General features: G+C 34.1%; 1 protein-coding gene across 4 annotated transcripts in view; it reads right to left on the reverse strand.

Annotated features, from left to right (window-relative positions):
* Positions 1-23,146, reverse strand: part of LOC114336211 (synapse-associated protein of 47 kDa) — a 161,356-nt gene that overhangs the window by 40,870 nt on the left and 97,340 nt on the right. For all 4 annotated transcript variants that reach the window (XM_050663315.1, XM_050663318.1, XM_050663316.1 and 1 more), the window contains exon 6: positions 16,138-16,274. In XM_050663315.1, coding sequence (XP_050519272.1) covers positions 16,138-16,274 — 137 coding nt within the window. The remainder of the gene's footprint in view (positions 1-16,137; positions 16,275-23,146) is intronic.

The following is a 23,146-nucleotide window of genomic DNA, read 5'->3' on the forward strand; positions in this document are numbered from 1 at the left end:
TTCGGTGACATCTGTGAAAATGGTGTTTGGAGGAGGAGGTACAACTACGAAGTATACCACAGATATAAACAAAAATTTGGTGGTAAAGACGTAGTATCTCTTATAAGAATAGGAAGACTAAGATGAGCAGGACATCTAGCAAGATCACAGCAGAACAACCACCCTCCTAGAAGAATTCTTATGTCACAACCTGTGGGAAGTAGAAATAGGGGTAGGCCAAAACTCAGATAGAAGAATGGTGTAGATGAGGATGGGAGAAAAATAGGCGCAGCAAACTGGCAACGGTTGGCAATGGATAGGACTGACTGGCGTAATAGATTTGGGAAGGTCGAGGCTCTTTCATAGGGCTGTAGCACCATTGATGATGATGATGATGATGATAAGTAGGATGACGGCTGCTTCTTTGAATTTTCTCTTTTTCATGTCTGTTTCTTTCATGTTTGTTGACGAATCTTTCCATTGTACTCTGTGCTTGTTGTCCCAGACATGTCTGTCTATTTAGGATTTCTCGAAGTCTCTGTTCTTGATGTTTCGTGCTCGTTTACCCAGGCACTTAGTGTTCTTGCAGCTTCTTCCAAGTAGAAATTGTTTTATTTACAGATTATTTAATAGATGCAGTTTTTGGCTTTCTTGTGTGTTGTTGGATTTGGTTTTGGTGAGGATAGATCTCAGTGTGTTGGTTGTTTTGAATGTTGTTGTGTTGTTGTACCTGTTTCCTATCCTTTTAAATTTTTCTGAGATAAGCCCTTTACATATACAGGGTGTTTCATTAATAATTGTCCATATAGTAACTGGAGAAACCTCTGCACAAAATACGAATATTTAACCTAAAACACTCAAATAAAATGTGGTTCCTTACTGAGTTACAGGGTGTTTTATCTAAAAATTTAAAAACTATTTTTGCCCAGTATTTTAAAACTATTCGATGTATCTTTTTCATACTTGGCAGAAAGTGCGACTACTATACACCCTACTAAATTATGATAAACAAACGTTTCTAGCTACTACCAGAGGCATACGACAGGGGATAGTAAATGATTGAACCTTCTCAAATTCTACGCCACTGGAGGAATTACTATTTTAGTGCCGTTTTTAGATTCTCCAATACTTTTTACGTAAATAATATGCTCCTCATTCGTAACGATAAAGTCATTAGTTTTCGAGATATTTGAAGTTAAATATGAAACGGTACAGTTATTTTGATTATTTTATGGTATGATTCATATGATTAAAATTTAAAAAATATTTGTACCCAGTACTTTAAAACTATTTGGCGTATCCTTATCATACTTGGCAGAAAGTGTAGGTACTGTACACCCTACTAAATTAAGATAAATAAACGTTTCTAGATACTACCAGAGGCGTACGACAGGGGATATTGGCAGGTTGACCCTTCCCAAATTCTACGCCACTGACGAAATTGCTATTTTAGTCTAATTTTTTTATTTTTTAATACTTTTTACGTAAATAATATACTCTTGATTCGTAACGATAAAATTATTAGTTTTCGAGATATTTGAAATGAAAATTGAAGTGACACAATACATTAATCAAAATAACCGTGTCGTTTCATTTTTAACTTCAAAGATCTCGAAAACTAATGACTTTATCGCTACGAATGAAGAGTATATTATTTTCATGGAAAGTATTAGAGAATCCAAAAATTGAACTAAAATATCAATTTAGCCAGTGGTGTAGAATTTGGAAAGGGTCAACCATTCACTTTCCCCCGTTGTACGCCTCTGGTAATAGACAGAAACGTCTGTTTAACATAATTTAATAGTTTGTATAGTACCTATACTTCCTGCCAAATATGAAAAGGATATGTCGAATAGTTTTAGAATGCTGAGCAAAACTAGTTTTTATATTTTTAGATAACACACCCTGTAACTCAGTAAGGAACCACATTTTATTTAAGAGTTTTAGGCTAAATCTTCGTATTTTGTGCTAAGGTTTCTCCAGTTACTATATGGACAATTATTAATGAAACACCCTGTATGGTATTGTTGTCATCTTTGAGTCCCTTCTTGTGAGTGTCTCTGTAATGCTTGTGGTGTTTTGTTGTTTTTTTAATCTTGTGAAATTCCTTGTTTTTAAATGACAATGGGTAGTCACTTTTAGTCAAAATCTTTCTTGGCAGGTTTTTTCTTCCTTAAATGCATTGTCATTGGAGCAGATGCTTAGAGCTCTATCATATATGGGATTTTATAATTCATTTTTATGTTGACGTTGTGGTTGGAGTGGTAATTTAAATATCTATTGGCGTGGGTTGGTTTTATTTCCAGGATTTCAGGATTTCCTGGAGATGGACACTGCATACTTAACGAAGAAAAATGTGTAGCAAACCCATCAGCAGAATGGAGATGGATTTGGTTGCCAATAATAAAAGAAGAAGTCAACAGCAAGAAAGCTTAAGTAGCTTAAGTTACACAATCACATTTTGGTAGATCTAGATTTTTTTAATATAGCTTGAATTTTCAATATTCCATCGATTTTTAGCTTACAAGATATATGTTTCATTTCTCTACAGTAAATTAAAAATGCGGCAAATAATGAGGGAGAATTTTTCTTGTGTGGAAAAAATCGATAGAAACCTGTCAAACTACGTAAAACAAATAAGGAACTAATTCTGTTGGACTCTATTGTATTTTTCTTTCTTTAAACAGTAAATATAAAACATTTAGCAACCTTTAGCCTCGTAACCGAGCTTTTTTTAACATTTTGCTTACACTTAATTTTTTTTACTTTTCATTTTTTTTTTAATTTTTGCCTCTAATTAATCCTAGAAAATATATTATCAAGCCCTTTGTATAAAAACGATTTAATTTAGTTTGAGTTTTAAATGAAAAACTGAAATTAATTATGCCGGTTATTACGGTCTTCTACGCATTCTACTGTAAGTTTACAATACAATATCACAACAACATTAAAAATAACCAATACACTGAGATCTACTCTGTCGAAAAAAACCAAACAAAACAACACACAGGAGAGATAAAAAACGCATGCGGAGAAACCGCAAGACCACTAAGTGTCAGAAGAAATTAGCATGAATCATCAAAATCAGAGACTTCGACAGATCCCAGATATACCAACATGCCTGGTACAATGAGTACATAGTTTAGTGAAAAGATACATCAAGTCATGAAAGAAACATACACAAAAAAGAAAAAAATCAAATAAGCAACCCTCATCTTAATGAAAAAAAAATGTTACCAATACTCTGGTTACCAATACTAATAAGAAGAAGCCAGCAACAAGAATATGCCAACATTAGTGGATTAATGGATCAACTACAATTACATAATACAGAAACACATCATACATAAACGCATAATATTTAAACACACAAGCAAACAAAAATTTGATATTATCCCGAGGGTATAAACATCACCCTCACAATATTCAACTAAAAACATGGCTATCTGTCTACAAGATCGAGGCCAAATAAGTCACCTTTTAAATTTGGCTAAACAAAGTGCCAATGGACATCCTAAGTATTGATGTCACAAAATTGGGAGGAGCTTATATTTGGCTCCAAACAATTTTGTTTGTAATGTTAAACACTCATAAGGAATTTTTCATTTATTGTTTACGTGGTTTGTGTGACAAAATAAGACTTTTCACTTGGGTATTTAGTTAAAGAAGCGTGTCAGTTAAGAGATTTTTATTCGTTTTTGCCCAGGTGAGTTTATTTAATGCAATGATAAGAACGTAAACAGTTTTGAGGTTATGTTTATTTTCAACCACTAAGGAATAAAAACCACCTGAGCAAAAACGAATAAAAATCTCTTAGTTGACACGTTTCTTTGACGAAATGCCTAAATGAGGTCTTATTTCGCCACACAAGGCACATAAATGAAAAATTCCTTATGACAATTTAACCTTGCAAACAGGGTTGTTTGGAGCCAATATAGGCTCCTCCCAATTTTGTGACAGTTGTGACGTCAGACTTAGGCTGTCCATTGCCAATAATAAACAAGGGCAGGTTATAACAACTCCTTAATTTAAAATAACCTTTTTTGAAAACAATTTTCGGAGTCAACAAACGTAATTAAACGTCAAGATTCTTCGCATCAGATACTGATAAAAAGTAAAGTCAGATAGTGAGAACTGCGATTTTTGCGAAAATTAAAAATAAACGGCAGAAAACATATATACTACTCAGCTGCATAGCTTTTTTTGCATACAGCTAAGTTTCATCTTTGGAGATAAGAAACATGCCTCTTAGATAGCTTCTCAAATTCAGGAATGTATTATGCAGATGCAGGGTGATACAAAAATTATCCTATTACCTCTAGGTGTAGAGTTAAATGGCTTATACGGCCTTGCATAACCCACAACAGTCTACAATCTGATTTCCGATAGAAATTAATTTAAGATTAATAATTATGAATTTTAAAAATGTTGCCTCTTGCAACTTAACTTATCTGGAACTCGTTAAGAAAGAAAGAAAAATGCATATAGATTGTATTGAGAATACTAAAAACCGCAGTCACAGTTTTGCTTTCAGAAACTGCCACTAAAGCTTTAAAAGAGGCGTTTATAAAGAAAAAATATTTGGTCAAATTCTTATATTTTTTAATCCAACAAATACCTATACTTAAAAACTATTCTCTTATTACAAAAGCAAAACGTTTAATTCAGAATAAATTGGAAATGCGAAAGGAAGTACTCACTGAAACGGAATGAAGATAAGTATTAAAAAATCAAAAGAGAAACAAGAGAAGAACTTAATACAGAAATTAAAGGAACAAAAATAGAACAAGTCAAAAGTTTTACACACATAGATATGTATGTATGTAAAGTAATAATAAAAGAAGCAGATTACAGAAGATTAGAAGCAAAAATTTGTATGTAGAAGAAAATATCTCGGATTACAAAACCAAAAGATTTCAAATAGACCTGCTTTGTAGATTGATTTATGATTTATAGACCTGCTCTAACTTTTAGCAGCGAATCATGGGTACTAATGGAACGGCAAAAGAGCAAGATATAATAAGGAAGACAGATTTAGTAACGAACTGAAAATATAATCCACATTGGAGTTTATAGAACAGACAGCTGAATGGGAGGGATCATTTACACCGGACGAAAGATACCATACCAGTGAAAAGAGTGGGAAGCAAAAATATTGAAGGAAGACAGACAGACATGGAATGAAGTAATGGGAAAGATATTAGAGAGAAGAGGAGTGACATAAAACAGACGTAAAACGTTATAAGCAATAAATATATAAATAAGCAATAAATTAAACTTATGTTTACTTCAAGCAACAGCGAGAAGCGTGGCTACCTGACTTGACAATGGCAAGTGCCACCTTACCGAAACGTCGTCAAAATAATGGTTACCAAAATTATTTAAAGCGGAGTCAAACCCGGAAAACCACAGAAAGCACATATAACTCCCGCGGAAATTTCAAGTGTATTGTGTGAAATTTAAAAATGCTACTATTAAAATAAATTATAAACATTAAATACCTACAAAACTTATTAAAATAATCTAAATATTAATATTTTACATGTATTCCTTATAAACGCCTCATATGATATTAAAACAGGCAACTTAATATAAAATGGAAATATTAAATGTCGATGATAAAGAAAAGTACAATTTATATAATAATTAAATAATGAGTATCATATGTTTCGGCAAAGGTAGTTTTCTATGTCGAGATAGGTTTCCAGAAAAATATTATTTGTATAGTCGGTTTGGTCAGCTTGGGAATATTTTGACAGATTATCGGAAACATAATATGGCAGAAAAATTCCTAAGCCCCAATAGTTGGCAGGCTACTGCAGACCAAGACAGATGCAATTGCTATTTCGAATATTGCTCCTGGATAGTTTTAACCATTTTCATCGACGTTAAGCCCTTTCAATTTAATACTTTTAAGTATGTAGTCTTCAATTTAAACCACCATTGTTTTTGCGGTTATAAGTGCAAGTAAGTTCACTGAAGATGGACTGATAAGTCCACACTTATACCAATTATAACAGAAGTTTCTACTTCAATGTTAGAATTTGTCAACACATTCTTTCGAAAGAGACAAACTCAATATATTACATACAAAAGTGGACAAAATCACTTCCAAATACATTATTCCATGACAAGAAAAGAAGATATATACAGAGAGGTCCTAAATTATGGAATAAATTCATTTTCTCTAAAATGGACGACTTTAGAGAAAAATTCCGAAACAGATCGATTTTTATTTATAAATTATAATTTTTTGGCATATATTTCATACTAGTGACGTCATCCATCTGAGAGTGATGACGTAATCGATGGTATTTTTAAATGGGAATAGGGGTAGTGTGGCATCTCATTTGAAAGGGCGTTTAATTCTCTATACAGTAATATAAACATTAATATCATTATTTATACAGGGTGGCCCAAATAATAATTTTTGAATTAAATTAACTGACGAAAAAAGAAGAATGTATGCAATTTATTTAACTCAAAATACATTCTGTCGCTGTCAGAAAATAGAAAAAAATGTTTATTTGGCAAATAAACATTGCTTTTCGCTTAAATTAAATGTTCAAACTGCCAAGAGGTAGGTGGGAGGCTGTTTGTGATTTAATTTAAGCGAAAAGAAATGTTTATTTATGAAATAAACATTTTTTTCTATTTACTGACAGCAGTACAATGTATTTTGAGTTAAATAAATTACATACATTATTCTTTTTGGATCAATTAATTTAATTCAAAAATTATTTTTTTGGTCACCCTGTATAAATAATGATATCGTTTATATTACTGAATAGAGAATTGAACACCCTTTCAAATGAGGTGCCACACGACCCCTATTCCCATTTAAAAAAAAAAAACATTGATTACGTCGTCACACTCAGATGGATCACGTCACTAGTATGAAATATATGCCAGAAAATTGTAATTTAAAAATAAAAATCGACCTGTTTCAGTATTTTTCTCCAAAGTCGTCCATTTTAGAGAAAATGAATTTATTCCATAATTTAGGACCTCTCTGTATAAATTTAAGGACTGCAAGGTAACAGTTAGTGAGACAGTAAGACAACTTAAGTTGCTTGTACAGGATATTAAAGTAAAAAAGAGAACTAAACTAAAATAACGGAGAGGACCACAAAAAATCAGGTGGTTGATGTTAAAAGATGAGAAAAAAGGTCTGTTCAGGGCAAGAATAGTAGAAAAAATGTGTTGGAACATGAAAAGAAACCCTAATACAATTATGATGAAGATGGCCAGTATCATGAGAGATACTACTATTGAAATACTTGAAAAAACGCCAAGAAAAAAGTTTGAGAATAAAGATACTTGTGGCGGTGGTGTTAAAACGAAGTACAAGAAAAAATAAAAGAGAAGAGAAAATTATATCAGCAAAGATACATAAAATAGCCCAACATGAAGGAAAGGAAGCAAAAGATTTTAATCAGATTAGATGTATCCGAGATGAAAATAATAAAATACTAATTCGCGAAAAGAATGTCAAAAAGAGATGGAAAAAGTACTTTAACATTAATTTATTAAATGCAGAATTTAACAGAAAACTAGTTGAGTTAACAGAAACAATAACAGCAATGGTCACCAAAATAGCAAACGAGCAAGTGGTTCAAGCACTTCAAAAAATAAAGAAAGGTAAAACAGTTGGACAACATCATCTTCTTCTTCTTCTTAACTCAGGCGAGACTCGTTAGTCTCTGGCACTTGGTCATAAGACCTTTGTACCAAACCATGTTCTTCTCCTTAAACTTTAGTAAGTCCTGTGGCTTCAACGAAGGCCAACAGTTTTCTTATTGGTAGTCTTAGGATCTCTTCTGGTTCAAACCTCATTTGGCCAGTGAAGTCCTGCCTTACATCACCTAGCACACTGCAATGGCATAGTATGTGTATGGCAGTCTCTTCTTCTATTTCGCACTTTCTGCACCATGGTTCATTCACCTTACTTAGTTTGTATAGGTGATTTCTTAAACTGCTATGTCCAGTCACCATTTCAGTGACCGTTTTGATCTGTCGTTTATTGAGGTTCATCAAACTGTTTGAGAGTTTTTTATCAATATTCTTAATTATTTTTTTAGTCTGGATTTGCCCTTGAATGGTTCTCCATTTATTTTGATAATTCTTTATTAGCCATTTCTGAACCTCGTTTTTCATAGCATCTTTAATGATGCCACAGAAAGGTTCTGGGCCTTCAAAAGTTTCTCTCGAGCGTTGTTTCGCTAACATAATATCTGCTCGTTCGTTCCTATGCACCCCTTCATGACCCGGCACCCACATTAAAGACACTTTATTGTCTTTTGCCAGGTTATTGAGGAGACCTTTGCAGTTTCTCACCAGTTTTGATTTGGTGACAGGGTTCTTTACAGCCAGAATAGCCGATTGGCTATCTGTGTAAATGTTGATTCTCTTAGCTTTAGGGTCTTCATCAATGATTTCATCAATGCAGGCCACCAAAGCAAAAACTTCAGCCTGGAACACCGTTGTATGTTGACCTAGGCTGTAAGCTTTATTATAGTTACATGTTTGCCCAAAGACTCCTGATCCAGTACCATGGGCAGTTTTAGATCCATCAGTGAACCATATTAAGTCCCCATTAATATTTTGGACTTTTTTTTCTCTAGATGGTATAATTGTGTTAATCTTCTCAGTGAAGATTAGTTCTGGTGTCATCATATCTGAGTTCATCATAAAGATGGCTTCCTTAAGTATAGTCCCAGTAATGCTTGTGTGTCTATTCAATACATAATTCGGCCTCCAAGTATTATTAGATATATTCCTGGAGAAGTGTGGAGAGCATTGGAAAGACAGGAACATGTAGGCTAACGGGTTTATTTAACAGAATTATGGAAGTTGGACAAATTCCAGACGAATGGAGCCAGACGTTCGAGAGAAAATCCCGAGAGAGTTATTGATAGACGGATACGTGAAGAATCACGTCAAGATCAGATCAACAACAGATGCAATTTTCAATATAAGGCAGTTGATGAAAAAATGCTTGAATAAAGAAACAAACACTCCTATGGTATTCATTGATCGTGTGAAATCATATGGGTTCTTCAAGAGATTCTGTGGTGAGCACTCAATAAGAAAGGTGTTCGGAGTTAGGTCAGGTCAGGGAAAGACTGATAAAGGACCCCGCAGAAACCTTATGGGAAATGGCTCTCTGTCAAATGCTCTGAAACTTTGGGTTCTGGTAGTCCTTGATGTGTAGAACAAAAGACTCAATGGGCACGTAGCTCCAAAAAATCATGGTTTCAAGATATAAGCCTCTGAAGTTATAGGTTCAGTGAGGACGTTTGAGTTGGAATAAATTCATTTTCTCGAGAATGGGCAACTCTGGAGATAAATTACAAATCAGGTCGATTTTTATTTTTAAATTATAATTTTTTGAGATGTATATCATACTAGTGACGTCATCCATCTGGGCGTGATGACGCAATCGATGATTTTTTAAATAAGAATAGGGGTCGTGTGATAGCTCATTTGAAAGGTTATTAAATTCTCTATTCAATAGTATAAACATTAACAATATTATTTATACTAGGTGCCCAAAAAATTCTTTTGAATTAAATTAATTGAGACAAAAAGAAGAATGTATACAGGGTGTTTCATTGGGAAACGGAAATACTTTAATGGTGAATAGAGGTCACCGAGCCGGTTCTAGATATACTACATCTTTTGCCCTACCGACTTTTATAACCGAATTACAGGGTGTTTTATCGATTTTGCCCATTTCTTTCCTTAGCCACAACTTTAGAACCACCCTGTATATATTTTTGATATTTGGTACACATATGTCTCATTCAAAACCCAAACTACCGACATACTAATCATAAGAAAAATCCAGGTCCGGATTAACAAAAAATTATAAAGTAATTGTGACCTTAAAATAACACCCTGTATATTCAAATTTTGAAAATCTGTTTGCATATTTGAAAAGAGCACAAAAAAGTAAGTTTAATAGTTCGCTTCAATTTTTCGGCCAGACAATTTTATGACTTTAATTTTGAAATTATATTGAATTTTTTAAGAACTCTGGCATTAAAAAGCAGATATTATTAATGTTTAGTTCTAAATTATTAAAGTTAATGAATAAATACTCATTTTAAAAATAATCAATACTTATTTACCACATTGGAACGACCCAATTACTAATGACAAGAAAAATCCAGGTCCGGATTAACAGAAAAATATAAAGTAATTGTGACCTTGAAACAACACCCTGTATATTGAAATTTTGAAAATGTGTTTGCGTATTTTAAAAGAGCATCAAAAACTGCGTTAAAAGGTAATAAAAAATAATTTAATTACGGCAATTTTGAAATCATATTGATTAATTCTCTCAAGGTCACAAGAAGCTGCCAGAAAAATGAAAAACAATCCCAATGTAATTAGAAAATCGATTCGAAATCTTTTAAAACGAGAAAGGAAGTGCATCGAACAAAATGGCAGACATTTTGAGCAACTGTTATAGTTCAAATATTTTTAATTTATGTTAAATTGTTGAATTGTTTAAACGAATTTTTTTTATTAGGTATAGCTGTTTTTTAATTTTTTACTAAATCATTAAAAGATCCCAATTCTCGCAATTATAAATTTTAATGATGTGCATACAGCTACAAATCCAGAGAATCCATGAAACCAGCGTGGTAAATAAGCATTAAGTATTTTTAAAATAAGTATTGATTTATTAACATTAAATTATTAAAAGTTAATAATACATACCTGGTTTTTAATCTCAGAGTTCTTTAAAATTTCAATAAATTTTAAAAAATTGATGTAATTAAATCAACGGCGAAAAAATTAAAATGAACCTTTAATCACGGTATTTTATGCTCTTTTAAAATGCGCAGATAAATTTGCAAAATTTCAATATACAGGGTGTTGATTCAAGGTCACGATTACTTTATATTTTTTTGTTAATCCGGACCTGCATTTTTCTTGTAAATAGTAATTGGGTCGTTCCAATGTGGTAAATAAGTATTGATTATTTTTAAAATGAGTATTTATTCATTAACTTTAATAATTTATAACTAAAAGTTAATAATACCTGCTTTTTAATGTCAGAGTTTTTAAAAAATTCAATATAATTTCAAAATTAAAGTCATAAAATTGTCTGGCCGAAAAATTAAAGCAAACCATTAAAATTACTTTTTTGTGCTCTTTTCAAATATGCAAACAGATTTTTAAAATTTGAATATACAGGGTGTTGTTTTAAGGTCACAATTACTTTATAAATTTTTGTTAATCCTGACCTGGATTTTTCTTATGGTTAGTATGTCGGTCGTTTGAGTTTTGAATGAGACATATGTGTACCAAATATCAAAAAAATATACAGGGTGGTTCTAAAGTTATGGCTTAGGAAAGAAATGGGCAAAATCGATAAAACACCCTGTAACTCGGTTATAAAAGTCGGTAGGGCAAAAAAGTAGTATATCTAGAACCGCCTCGGTGACCTCTATTCACCATTAAAGTATTTCCGTTTCCCAATGAAACACCCTGTATAAATTATTTAATTCGAAATACATTTTACTGTTGTCCGAAAACAGGAAAAAATGTTTATTTGATAAATAAATATTGTTTTCGCTTAAATTCAATATTAAAGCTGCCACCCACCTGCCTCTTAGCAGTTTGAAGATTTAATTTAAGCGAAAAGCAATGTTTATTTTTCAAATTAACAGTTTTTCTGTTTTCTGACAGCAGTAAAATGTATTTTGAATTAAGTAAATTATATACATTCTTCTTTTTGTCTCAATTAATTTAATTCAACAAAAATTTTGGGAACCCTGTATAAATAATTATATATTAGTGAAGAATTAAATAACCTTTCAAATAAGCTATCACACGATCCCTTTCGCTTAAATTAAACGTTCAAACTGCTAAGAGGCAGGTGGGTGGCAGCTTTAATATTGAATTTTTAAGCGAAAAACAATATTTATTTATCAAATAAACATTTTTTCCTGGTTTAGGACAACAGTAAAATGTATTTCGAATGAAATAAATTATATGCATTCTTCTTTTTGTCTCATTAGTTTAATTCAAAAAATTTTTTGAGCACCCTGTATAAATAATATTGTTGATGTTTATATTATTGAATAGAGAATTTAATAACTTTCAAATGAGCTATCACACGACCCCTATTCTTATTTAAAAAAAATCATCGATTGCGTCATCACTCCCAGATGGATGACGTCACTAGTATGATATACATGCCAAAAAATTATAATTTAAAAATAAAAATCGACCTGATTTGTAATTTATCTCCAGAGTCGCCCATTCTCGAAGAAATGAATTTATTCCAACTCAAACGTCCTCACTACCTATAACTTCAGAGGCTTAATCTTAAAACCATGATTTTTGGAGCTACGCGCCCATTGAGTCTTTTGTTCTACACACCAAGGACTACCAGAACCCAAAGTTTCAGAGCATTTGACAGAGAGCCATTTCCCATGAGGTTTCTGCGGGGTCTTTTCATGTGAAAGTAGGATTGCACAAAGGCTCGGTTTTAGTCCTCATTTATTGTCATTAGTTTTGTATTAGATAACAGTGAAACTCCTTCATTAGATAACAGTGAAACTCCTTCTTCTTCTTCTTATACTTGTTGTAGATCTGTCGATTTGTTAATTCCGACGTTGAAGTATTTCTTGAGAGGTAGACTGCCAGCTATCTCTCCATTATCTCTCCATCTTTTTGGTGGTCTCCCCGGTGGACGCTGGCCTGCTGGTTTTCCTTCTAGAGCAATTCTTGGTAATCTGTTGACAGTTGTTGATAACAGTGAAACTACCGAGTAAAAACAACTCAGCACGAAAATAGACTTCCGATGAACATCCCAAAGTCTCTCAAGTAAGTCCACCGGACGTATGTTTTATGTCTTATCGACGTTCGAGTAAGGACATCCATATTGCTGGACATCCACCGAAGTCCTTTTAGGACGTTCGGTGAATTTATTTATAGGGCGTTTGGTGGAGGTTTAACGACGTTCATATTATGTTTCTGTGGAACGTCTGTTGGAGTTTTGGCACCCCTGCCAAACTGAGACCTTCGAAGTATGTCCATAGTGTTAAAACAGACGTCTAAGGGATGCCCTCAAAGTCCGTGAAGGATGCCCTGAGAATGTTTACTGGACGTTCATCTGCTATTAGGGTGGGATATGACGCATTAACCTTATATTCCTAGTATAAGATTGAACTAAAAAGGCAATTTAACTAAGATGTACCAGATATAAGGAAAAAAGGAAACATCTCAAGTCTGGAATCAAAGTGTGAGGCTCTTACAATATTTAGTATGGTATTAGTTGAAATAATATGATAACACTCAACACAGGTTTGTACTATTCTCAAATCGACTGTTCATATACTTCCTTTAAGAAAGTTGGTCATAAATATTTCGTGTTTGATTACTTTATGAATAAAAAGCAAAATACATAATCCTTTAACGGTACCTGTTTTCCTTACTAAATGACCGTCAATGATCTCAAAGAATTAATTGATTTTCTGTTACTCAGTCATATACTATAATTATTATTCAGATATTTTATAAGAAAATTCTACCGGGAGAATGAAAGTTTTCGAAAAAAAAAACTCATGCCCTCAAATTACACTAGTAGTGAACCTGTCTTAGACAAAATGAACTTACTGCAATATTTTTTAATAACAAATGGCAATAATATAATTTTTAATGTAATATTTTGTTCTGTAATGTAATGTTTTAATATTTAACTTTTTCAGGTCAAAAAAATAATTATGACTTAGTTCGTGTACTTCGAATGGTTGTTTTTAATGAGCAGTTCGGATTAGCATAGCGTAGTGAGTCGATAGATAAATAGGCCCTCCTTTTAAAGCTTTCGTGATATTTCTTTCTATCAAAGAGTGGCAGCTGTCACCCTCATTTTGAGTATGCCCGACAACTAAATAGCGATGAGTTATAGAAGAAATTTTGAAATGAGTTACAGCGTACTGATACATTGAAATTAGGTACATATTTGTTTTTTCCTTAGCCACCACCAATTTTTAGAGATGTCTGTTCCAAATACATCAGCAGGCACGAACCAATTTCTATGGCACCTTTAATGCCTTCTCCTTCGTGCCAAACATAGCTGTGTACATTTCCCAGTCCCTTTTTCTGAAGTTCACATAATAGAGAAATGATATGTTGACAGCTTAAATTTATAATAGAAAGCGGAAACGTCTCCTTTTGGTGTCGGTGGAGTAGCTTGTAGGTCAAAACAAGCAAGTTTTTTTAAGTTGGTTACATTATCTTGGTCAAGTGTTTTTAGCTCCCGGCTTAAGTTTTTCTCCTTATGATGGTTATTATAAGCATCTTCCAGGGCTATTTTTTCTTAACTACCCGAATTAATCCTTTTATTTAATGTGACACAACTTTAATATTCTCACTGATACAGTTTGAAAATATCTAAAATTGTCTGCTATAGTGGCACAACACTCAAAAGTGCCGGTATTGCACAGAAACTTGATATCGATATGGTTCGACTTTCACTGTACAACTAAAAAGGGCCAGTACTGCAAGAAACAATCTATCTCAACCGACAACATGTCATAGTGGCACTAGTGACGTCTGGCGGACATTTTTGCTATTAATATTGTGCCAGTTTTGCAAGTCATAAATAAGGCTTTTTCTAGCCCTCTGGTGATGTTAACTCAATTTTGTCATTTTTTGAGTTAAGCCACTATTGCATACAGCCGAAGATATATGCTTGAGTCCATTCTGTCGGTAAGTCTTCTCCATTCAGTGCTCTCTCAAACATTTTGTGTATCATGCGAAATAGCTTTTCCGATCCGTTCTTTATCAATTCATTTGGTATTCCACCGGGGCCTTCTGCTTTTTTGTTCTTTAGAGTTTTGGTCGTTCTTTTTACTTCAGCTAGACTTAATTCGATTTCATCATGTGTATAGATTTCTATCCCGTCTCTTTCTGATTCTTTGAATTGGGGGCGATTTTCGGTTAGCAATTTTTTATAGTATTCTTGCCACTCTTTTTCTTTGATTTGACCGATCTTGATTTTCTCTATCTTATTTCTTTGGAGTGACTTTAAGATAAGCCATGACTCTGAATTTATCGTTCCTCCTATGTAATTAAAACATTTTAAACATTTTAGAAACGAAAAAAATTTATTGTGTTAACTTATGGCACGTATTTACTTTCAAGCCATCATCGCAGTAATCCAACGTTTAATCATTGTGACTGTAGGGAACGAAGCTGTAGCAGCAGGTACGAAGTGTAGCAGCAGGTTTTGTCAGTGAATCTTACATGACATGAAAGTTCCAAACAAAATCAAGTGATTACCATGATGATATGAATTTTGTTAGCTACAAAAAGTGGTTATATGAACAATTGTTAAATAATCTACCTCACAACAGTGTCATTGTAACGGAATGCACATTATCACAATACTCAAGAGAATAAAACACGAACATGCGCTCATCCGCATCAACAAAGAGTAAAATTATAGGTTGCCTAAAAGCTAGAAATATTTGCTATTACTACATATTGGCTCGCACCATATCATACAGATTTAAACTCGATAGAGCTTGTTTGGGCATCACAATTGGAACATTTTGGGCATCACAATTGGATCATGTTTGGCACATGTTGGAACACGAAATGTATATTTCACTTTTAATTCCATTCAAAATTTGCCGGATGAGCTTTTGAAATATTTTCCGTAGAAGCGTGAAAAAAATTATAGACAAAGTGAAAATTATTGAGATATTTAACTTGTTAAGATTATTTCTGTAGTATAAAGAATTTATATTAACTGAACATTGTTAAAAAACCGTTTAAAATTTAATTCGATTTTAACTGTAATCATTCACAGTTGATAACATAATTATAGAATAAAATATTCAAAATATTTCGAGGTTACAGTTTTATTCATGACCAACTTTCAATAAAAATAGGGGAAGTTGTTAACCACTATACTTTGTTTCACGTTAAGAATAGAACGTTACGCTTACGGAGACCAGTGTTGCCAAACCTATCGCGCAAGAGTGGATACTCGACTGCCGATATACGATTCATTCTAGTCAGTACGGCGTGGCATCGGCGCACTTCTATCGTCCGTAAGAAATACATGGGGCTCTCTCCGCAATGTTCTATTCTTACCGTGAAACGCTCTATAGGTCATAGATTACTTACCTATGAGTGGATCAGAGGTGTAGGTTTCCGTAGCAGATTGACTATCTCCTTCTCTCGACATAAAAGATAATTCATTGGCTTGACAAATTAGGCTTACACGATAAAAATAATTCCTCCAGAAATCTTCTTCTAAAATTCTGAAAAAAAATAAAATGGTGAGAAGACAATTATTATTATATTTTTTCTGTCCTGCATTTGCGTTTATTGTTACCAAAGCTCAACACAGCACTGCAACAATAAGGCAGTAATTTGGTCTAATGGTAGTAAAAACCTGGACGGGTTTTCAAATTATGGATCTACACTGTCGATATTGAATGTGAGACAACTCACGGAAAACTCGAGAGAATTTCAAGTAACTGTGATAATGAGAATTATGAGATGTTATGAGAGCAGACACAGAAAACATGGAATGACTTATTACCCAAGGAAAAGTAGAAAGCCAAGATCACGAGGAAGATCCCCAACAAAATGGATCGACCAAATTACAGGAAAATGCAAAATACCTATGCATGAGTTAAAAGAATTGGCCAGAGACAGAGATCTTTGGAAACGGACAATACACGACGTCACGTCGACCACTACACTCCCTCCGGGGGGTCATGATTGAAGAGAGATGGTAATATGCTTTGTTGACTACCAGAAAACATTCGATTGTGTAAGCTGGATAAATCTTTGGTGCATTTTAATAGAAATGGGTGCACAGATACACCTGGTGACACTTAATAAACATCTACACCAGTCCAATATAGCAACAGTATAACTAGAATTACACAATGGAAAATCCTAGGCAGAAGAAGTGTAGGAACGAGAAGAATCTCATGGTTGCGTAACTTGAGAGAATTATACGGATGCACATCAATCGAACTATTCAGAGCAGCAGCATCAAAGATCAGAATAGCCATGATGATTGCCAACCTCCGTCGCGGAGATGGCACGTAAAGAAGATGACTAGATCAGAGGTCCTCACGCGTATCAAGAGCAGAGAGAGGGGTTACACAAGGATGCGTTTTATCACCTGATTTATTCAATATTTATTATGAATATGCTATGAGGATGGCTTTAAAATGATGGGTAGGGTAGGTTTAACTTTTAACGATTCAATTCTTAAACAACTTAACATTAGAAAAAGCCTGTCCACAACATGTCTGCACCGAATTCTTCGGTTCATTGGTCACGTGGTTCGCAGAAGATAATTATGGAGAGTGAGATTCATTGTCTCTGGAAACGTTCCGGGGAGAAGATTAAGAGGATGATCACCAGCCAGATGGTCAGACCAAATTCAGAATTCAGCCGATCACTCATTCTGCGAAACGCTTAGAGCTGCTGAAGATAAAGACCAATGGAGAAAACGACTCCGCAACACTCCTTATGGAAAAGTGGTCCCGGTCAAATTTAACGAAAGTTTGGTCAATGATACTTCTCGATGTGTAGATTAAAAAAGTCCATGGAACCTGGGTCTGAATAACTACTATTCTCGAGCTACAGCCTTCTGAAGTTATTGGATTCGAGTGCTCTGTTTACGTTAAGTGCACTGATTCACGGTCAAGTGAACGAAAATATTTATTATTGGAAGAAGAAATGCATGCATTTCATGCATGCATACTTGCGTATTGTATATGAATTCGTAGTCAAAAATAGATGCATCGTATTTTAGTCTTCAGAAAACCTCCGAAAACTCCTCAGAAAACTAAAGAAGTGCGATATAAAATGTGCTACTAGAGCGATATAAGAATTATCATGTTTTCATGAATGCTTCAAAGTTATGCAATACCAGCGAAGCTGCAGTTCCGCCTTATCTTTAGAACTCTACTGAACAGTGGCGGATCTAGGGGGAATGGGGTAATTCCACCCGGAACATGCTCAAGAATTAAAGAAAAAAATGTTCTTCATTTAACGAAAATGAAAGAGATGGAGCCGTCAAAACACATTTATAACCAAATACCGGATGGTGTGAGGAAAATACGTAGGTCCAGAGTACGATTTAAGGACCAGGTGGAAGACGAGTTACGGGTGTTAAGAGTATGAAATTGGAAAGCCAAGGCGAAGGATAGGAAGGAATAGAACCGATTCTTGAACAGGCCGAGGTCAACCAGGGGTTCTAGAGCCAGTGATGATGAACTTTTTAATACAAAATATTGTACAATTGAAGGTGCTACAGCTGAAGATGCTCAACAATTATTACAGAGGTTATTAATTCCCAATATTGCACAAGCTAGAGTTGAGACTGATAAATCTGATTAGAAGAAATGGTCAATGGGAAAGGCTTCCTAATCACGATTTGCCAACTTTCCTGTTTCGACTTAAAATATCTAAAAGACCTTACGATTGAAATATATCAAATTAAACTGGCACCCGCTTACATACAAGATAAAATAATTAGAGACAATGACGAAGAGTTTCAAATTGATAAGAATATGGATGAGCAGGATTCATAAGAGTTCGAATATTTTCTAGGTTTCGGCAAGCTCCAAAACACCAAATATTCATTTCCTACACGGTTGATGAAGATGAGCCTGCACAAGAACCGATTAGCGGGTACTACTGTACCTGTCAATCTGGTGCAAGAACTGTGAGTACTTGTGCTCATATAACCAGTGTTTTATGGTTTTTAGGCTTTGCAAGACATCAACCCAATGTTAAGTATCCTGATAGGTCGTTAGTGAACACGACATATGATGCATCTAACCGAAATCAGCAAAATCTTAACGTATAGATAGTCAAAGATGACTTAAACCCGATTTTTCCATAGACAATTGTAATTAATATTTAGCGTTTACTAACTACCAGGTACTTTGTTTTTTTCTTATTGAGATCAAGTCAATGTTCTCTACTTCTCTTATATCTGATATGCGGGACAAGTTTCATGTCAGCTAATGTATTTTTTATGTTTTGACAAGTTTTTCTTTAGTTCTAGAACGTGTTACGGGAGGAATTCCCTCATTCCCTCCCTAGATCCGCCACTGTTCAGTGGTATTCTAAAGATAAGGCGGAACTGCAGCTTTGCTGGTATTGCATAACTGTGAAGCATTCATAAAAACATGATAATTCTTATATCGCTCGAGTAGCACATTTTATATCACACTTCTTCAGTTTTATGAGGACTTTTCGGAGGTTTTCCTCCGAAGAAAATGAGTCTCCCGTCTTGCAATAATAAATATTTTCGTTCACTTGACCGTCAATTAGTGCACTTAACGTAAACAGAGCACTCGAATCCAATAACTTCAGAAGGCTGTAGCTCGAGAATAGTAGTTATTCAGACCCAGGTTCTATGGACTTTTTTAATCTACACATCGAGAAGTATCATTGACCAAATTTTCGTTAAATTTGACCGGGACCACTTTTTCATGATGAGTGTTGCGGGGTCCTTTGTTAGGAGTATGGGAGGAAACGACAAGAGAGAGAGAGAGAGTCGACATTTGAACAATATTTACAAAAATGTATAAGGGGAACATGAAATAAATATTTTCTGCAATTATTACTCCAAGATCCCCAATCAAGGTAGTGGTTGGAAAATGGTTGGAGCAGAGGGTGCTAACAATCTCACGAGAAGATCAGGCTACCACAAACAACAAATATATATTATTACTTCATACAATGTCAGAACTATTATATCGGAACAGAATATGATGGAACTTGAGGAAGAGCTGAAAACAATAAAAAGGAACATCATCAGCCTCAGCGAAATAAAACGAAGAGAAGAAGCACAAATTACTATTAAATCAGCTCACTTATTTCATTTTAGAGGAGAAGTCCTTCAAATGGTGGAGTAGGATTCATTATACATAGAAAACACACACGCAATTAACCAAAATTAACTACACAAGCCCGAGGTGATCTTTAAAGTAAATCAATACATAACCTTAGGACCTTAGGTAATCCAGATATATGCTCCAACGACTACCCACGCCTCCAAACAAGATGATGCAGAAGTAGCAATGGGCAAATATGCAGAAGTAGCAATGGGCAAATTACTGCATATGCAGAGGATATAGCTATCATTAGTAGGAACAAGCCACGACTAATGTAAGCGTTCAAAGAAATTGATCCTGAAGCACGAAAAAGGGGGCTTAAAATAAACGAAGCAAAAACGAAGTACCGGGTGTCCCAATAAGAATGGCTCTCGGCCATATCTCAGGAACCGTTTATAGTACAGCTTTGAGAAAAAAATATTTATAACAAAAGTTGCCCCGGGAAAAGCCTGGAAATTATTTTCATAATTGTAGGTCCACCGCTAGAGGGCGTAATTGAATATCAAAAATTAAAAAATCAAAATTTTTCAAAATTTACCCAATGAAAGGGCACTGGAAATCCAATCATCGTATTCTTCATAAAATTCTGCGCATATTTGATTTCACAAGTTTAAGTCTACCTTTGCAAGTAAGAGGTGGGGGTGAGTGGGAACCTTCTTATGAAAAAATGGCTGTAAGTCCGGTTCTGCTAAATCGAATTTTGCATACTTGGTCTTGTTGAAAACAGCTCTTTTTCATGAATGTAAGAGTCTGATTTTCGAAATAGCCTAATAAGTAATATATGCCAGCTAGTACTACAAAATAAGGCCAAATTAGCAACATAATACCAAAAACCGCATGTCGATACCTTTTTTCTATCTCGAGATATCTTAAAAAACGTGTAAATGTTAAACAAATGTTAATGTCACCGGTAAACGAAGTTAAGGAAAAGTAGTGTGCTATGGAAAAAACAAAGAAACATTTTCCAGATGTAAACGTATATAATTAATTAAAACAACAATAAGACAAACAACACTATAAAATACATATAACAAAGAAATAAAAGCAGCTACTTCTTAGTGACGACCTAAATGTTCAAATTGTTGCCCAAATTTTCAATGCAGGCATTTACTCTTTCAAGAGTAGATTGAACAGCAGTCTCAATTTCTGCTTTCTCAATGCTTCTCAATGCTCAATGCGTTTCGTATTCTCTAGATTCTAGATTATGTTTTCTCGAGTATAGGGCCTAGCGGCAAAAACAAGGTCTTTAATCCGTCCCCATAAATAAAAGTCTAAAATAGTTAAATCTAAAACATTCAATCTACTCTTGAAAGAGTAAATGCTTGCATCGAAAATGATTGGCAAACATTTAGGCAGTCACTAAGACTATGTAGTAGCTTTTATTTCTTTGTTATATTTTATAGTGTTGTTTGTCTTATTGTGGTTTTAATTAATTATATACGTTTACATATGGAAAATGTTTATTTGTTTTTTCCATAGCACACTACTTTTCCATAACCTCGTTTACCGGTGACAGTAACAGTTATGTTTAAAATTTACATATTTCTTAAGATATCTCGAGATAGAAAAAAGGTATCGACATGCGGTTTTCGGTATTATGTTGCTAATTTGGTCTAATTTTGTAATACAGGATTAAAAATGCATACTTGTATTTAATATTTTCCAAAGAAAACTATATTTCTGAAAATAATTAAATAACGCCTCTTAGCTTGCATATTACTTATTAGGCTATTTCGAAAATAAGACTCTTACATTGACGAAAAAGAGCTGTTTTCAATAAGACCAAGTATGCAAAATTCGATTTAGCAGAACCGGATGTACAACCATTTTTTCATAAGAAGGTTCCCACTCACCCCCACCTCTTATTTGCAAAGGTAGCCTTAAACTTGTGAAATCAAATATGCGCAGAATTTTATGAAGAATACGATGATTGGATTTCCAGTGCCCTTTCATTATGTAAATTTTGTAAAATTTTGGTTTTTTATTTTTGATATTCAATTACGCCCTTTAGCGGTGGACCTACAATTATGAAAATAATTTCCAGGCTTTTCCCGAGGTAACTTTTATTATCAATATTTTTTTCTCAAAGCTGTACTATAAACGGTTCCTGAGATATGGCCGAGAGCCATTCTTATTGGGACACCCGGTACATGACCGTCAAAAAAACACCAATGAAAATTATATAATAGGCAACTATACTATTGAAAGTGCGAATGCCTTCACATATCTGGGCACAGAAATCAATCAGAAGAATTATTTAAGACGTAGCGAGTATTTATCAGAAAGTAGCGAAATTAATGCACGTATTTCCAGCGGAAATCGTTCATACTGTGCTAATAAAAGATTGATGACATCGACATTATTAGACAAAAGACGAAAGGACTATCTACAGAACATTGATTAGACCCATAGTAACGTATGGTTGTGAAACCTGGGTAATGACGAAAAAACATGAAGCCCCACTCAGGACATTCGAGAGAAAAATACTGAGAAAAGTTTATGGCCCGGTGCAAGAGGAAGACGACACATGGAGAATCAGGAGAAACAACGAGGTTAATGAATTGAATGAAGGTTATGATATTGTAAGATTTGTGTAAAGCCAAAGACTATCATGGTTGGGACATGTGCAGAGACAAGACCATGCAAAAACAACAGAACAAATATTACAATGGAAGCAGTGGCGTAGCTGACAGGACCGCAGGGCCTGACAGCCGAGGGGCCGACGTTAGGAGGGGCCCCTTAAAGCCTTCAAGCTTAATACTTCTACTTTCTTTAAATTGGGGACCAAAACATATTTTCCTAATAAGCATCAAAATAGGGAATTTGGGAGGAAGTAATGAAGCGGGTAATTGACGTAATAACTCTTACTCTTTCTGGGTGAAATTTAGCGTTTCGTGGACATGTTGGTAGTTTAGACGAAAGTGAATCCCAAAAAGGTAATTTTTGTCGATGGTTTTTTTACTAGCTAAATATGATCCTGTTTTAGTTAAATTAACCGATAAAAACAATAACTTAAACAAATTATATGAGCCCTCAAATACCAAACGAAGTTATAAAATTGCTGGTTTAAGAAACTGAAAACAAAGTGAATAATTTAATTAAAAAAAGTTGTTTTTATTCAATAATTCTTGATACTACTCAAGATATTTCATATTTCCAAAGACGATCAGCTTAGTTTTATTTTCCGGCATCTAAAAATAACTCTGACGAAAATAATTTACCCTCCAAAGCATAAGTTGTGGGACGTTGTTTGGGATTTA

This window comes from Diabrotica virgifera, chromosome 10 (genome assembly GCF_917563875.1).
Source record: "Diabrotica virgifera virgifera chromosome 10, PGI_DIABVI_V3a".
NCBI lineage: Eukaryota > Metazoa > Arthropoda > Insecta > Coleoptera > Chrysomelidae > Diabrotica > Diabrotica virgifera.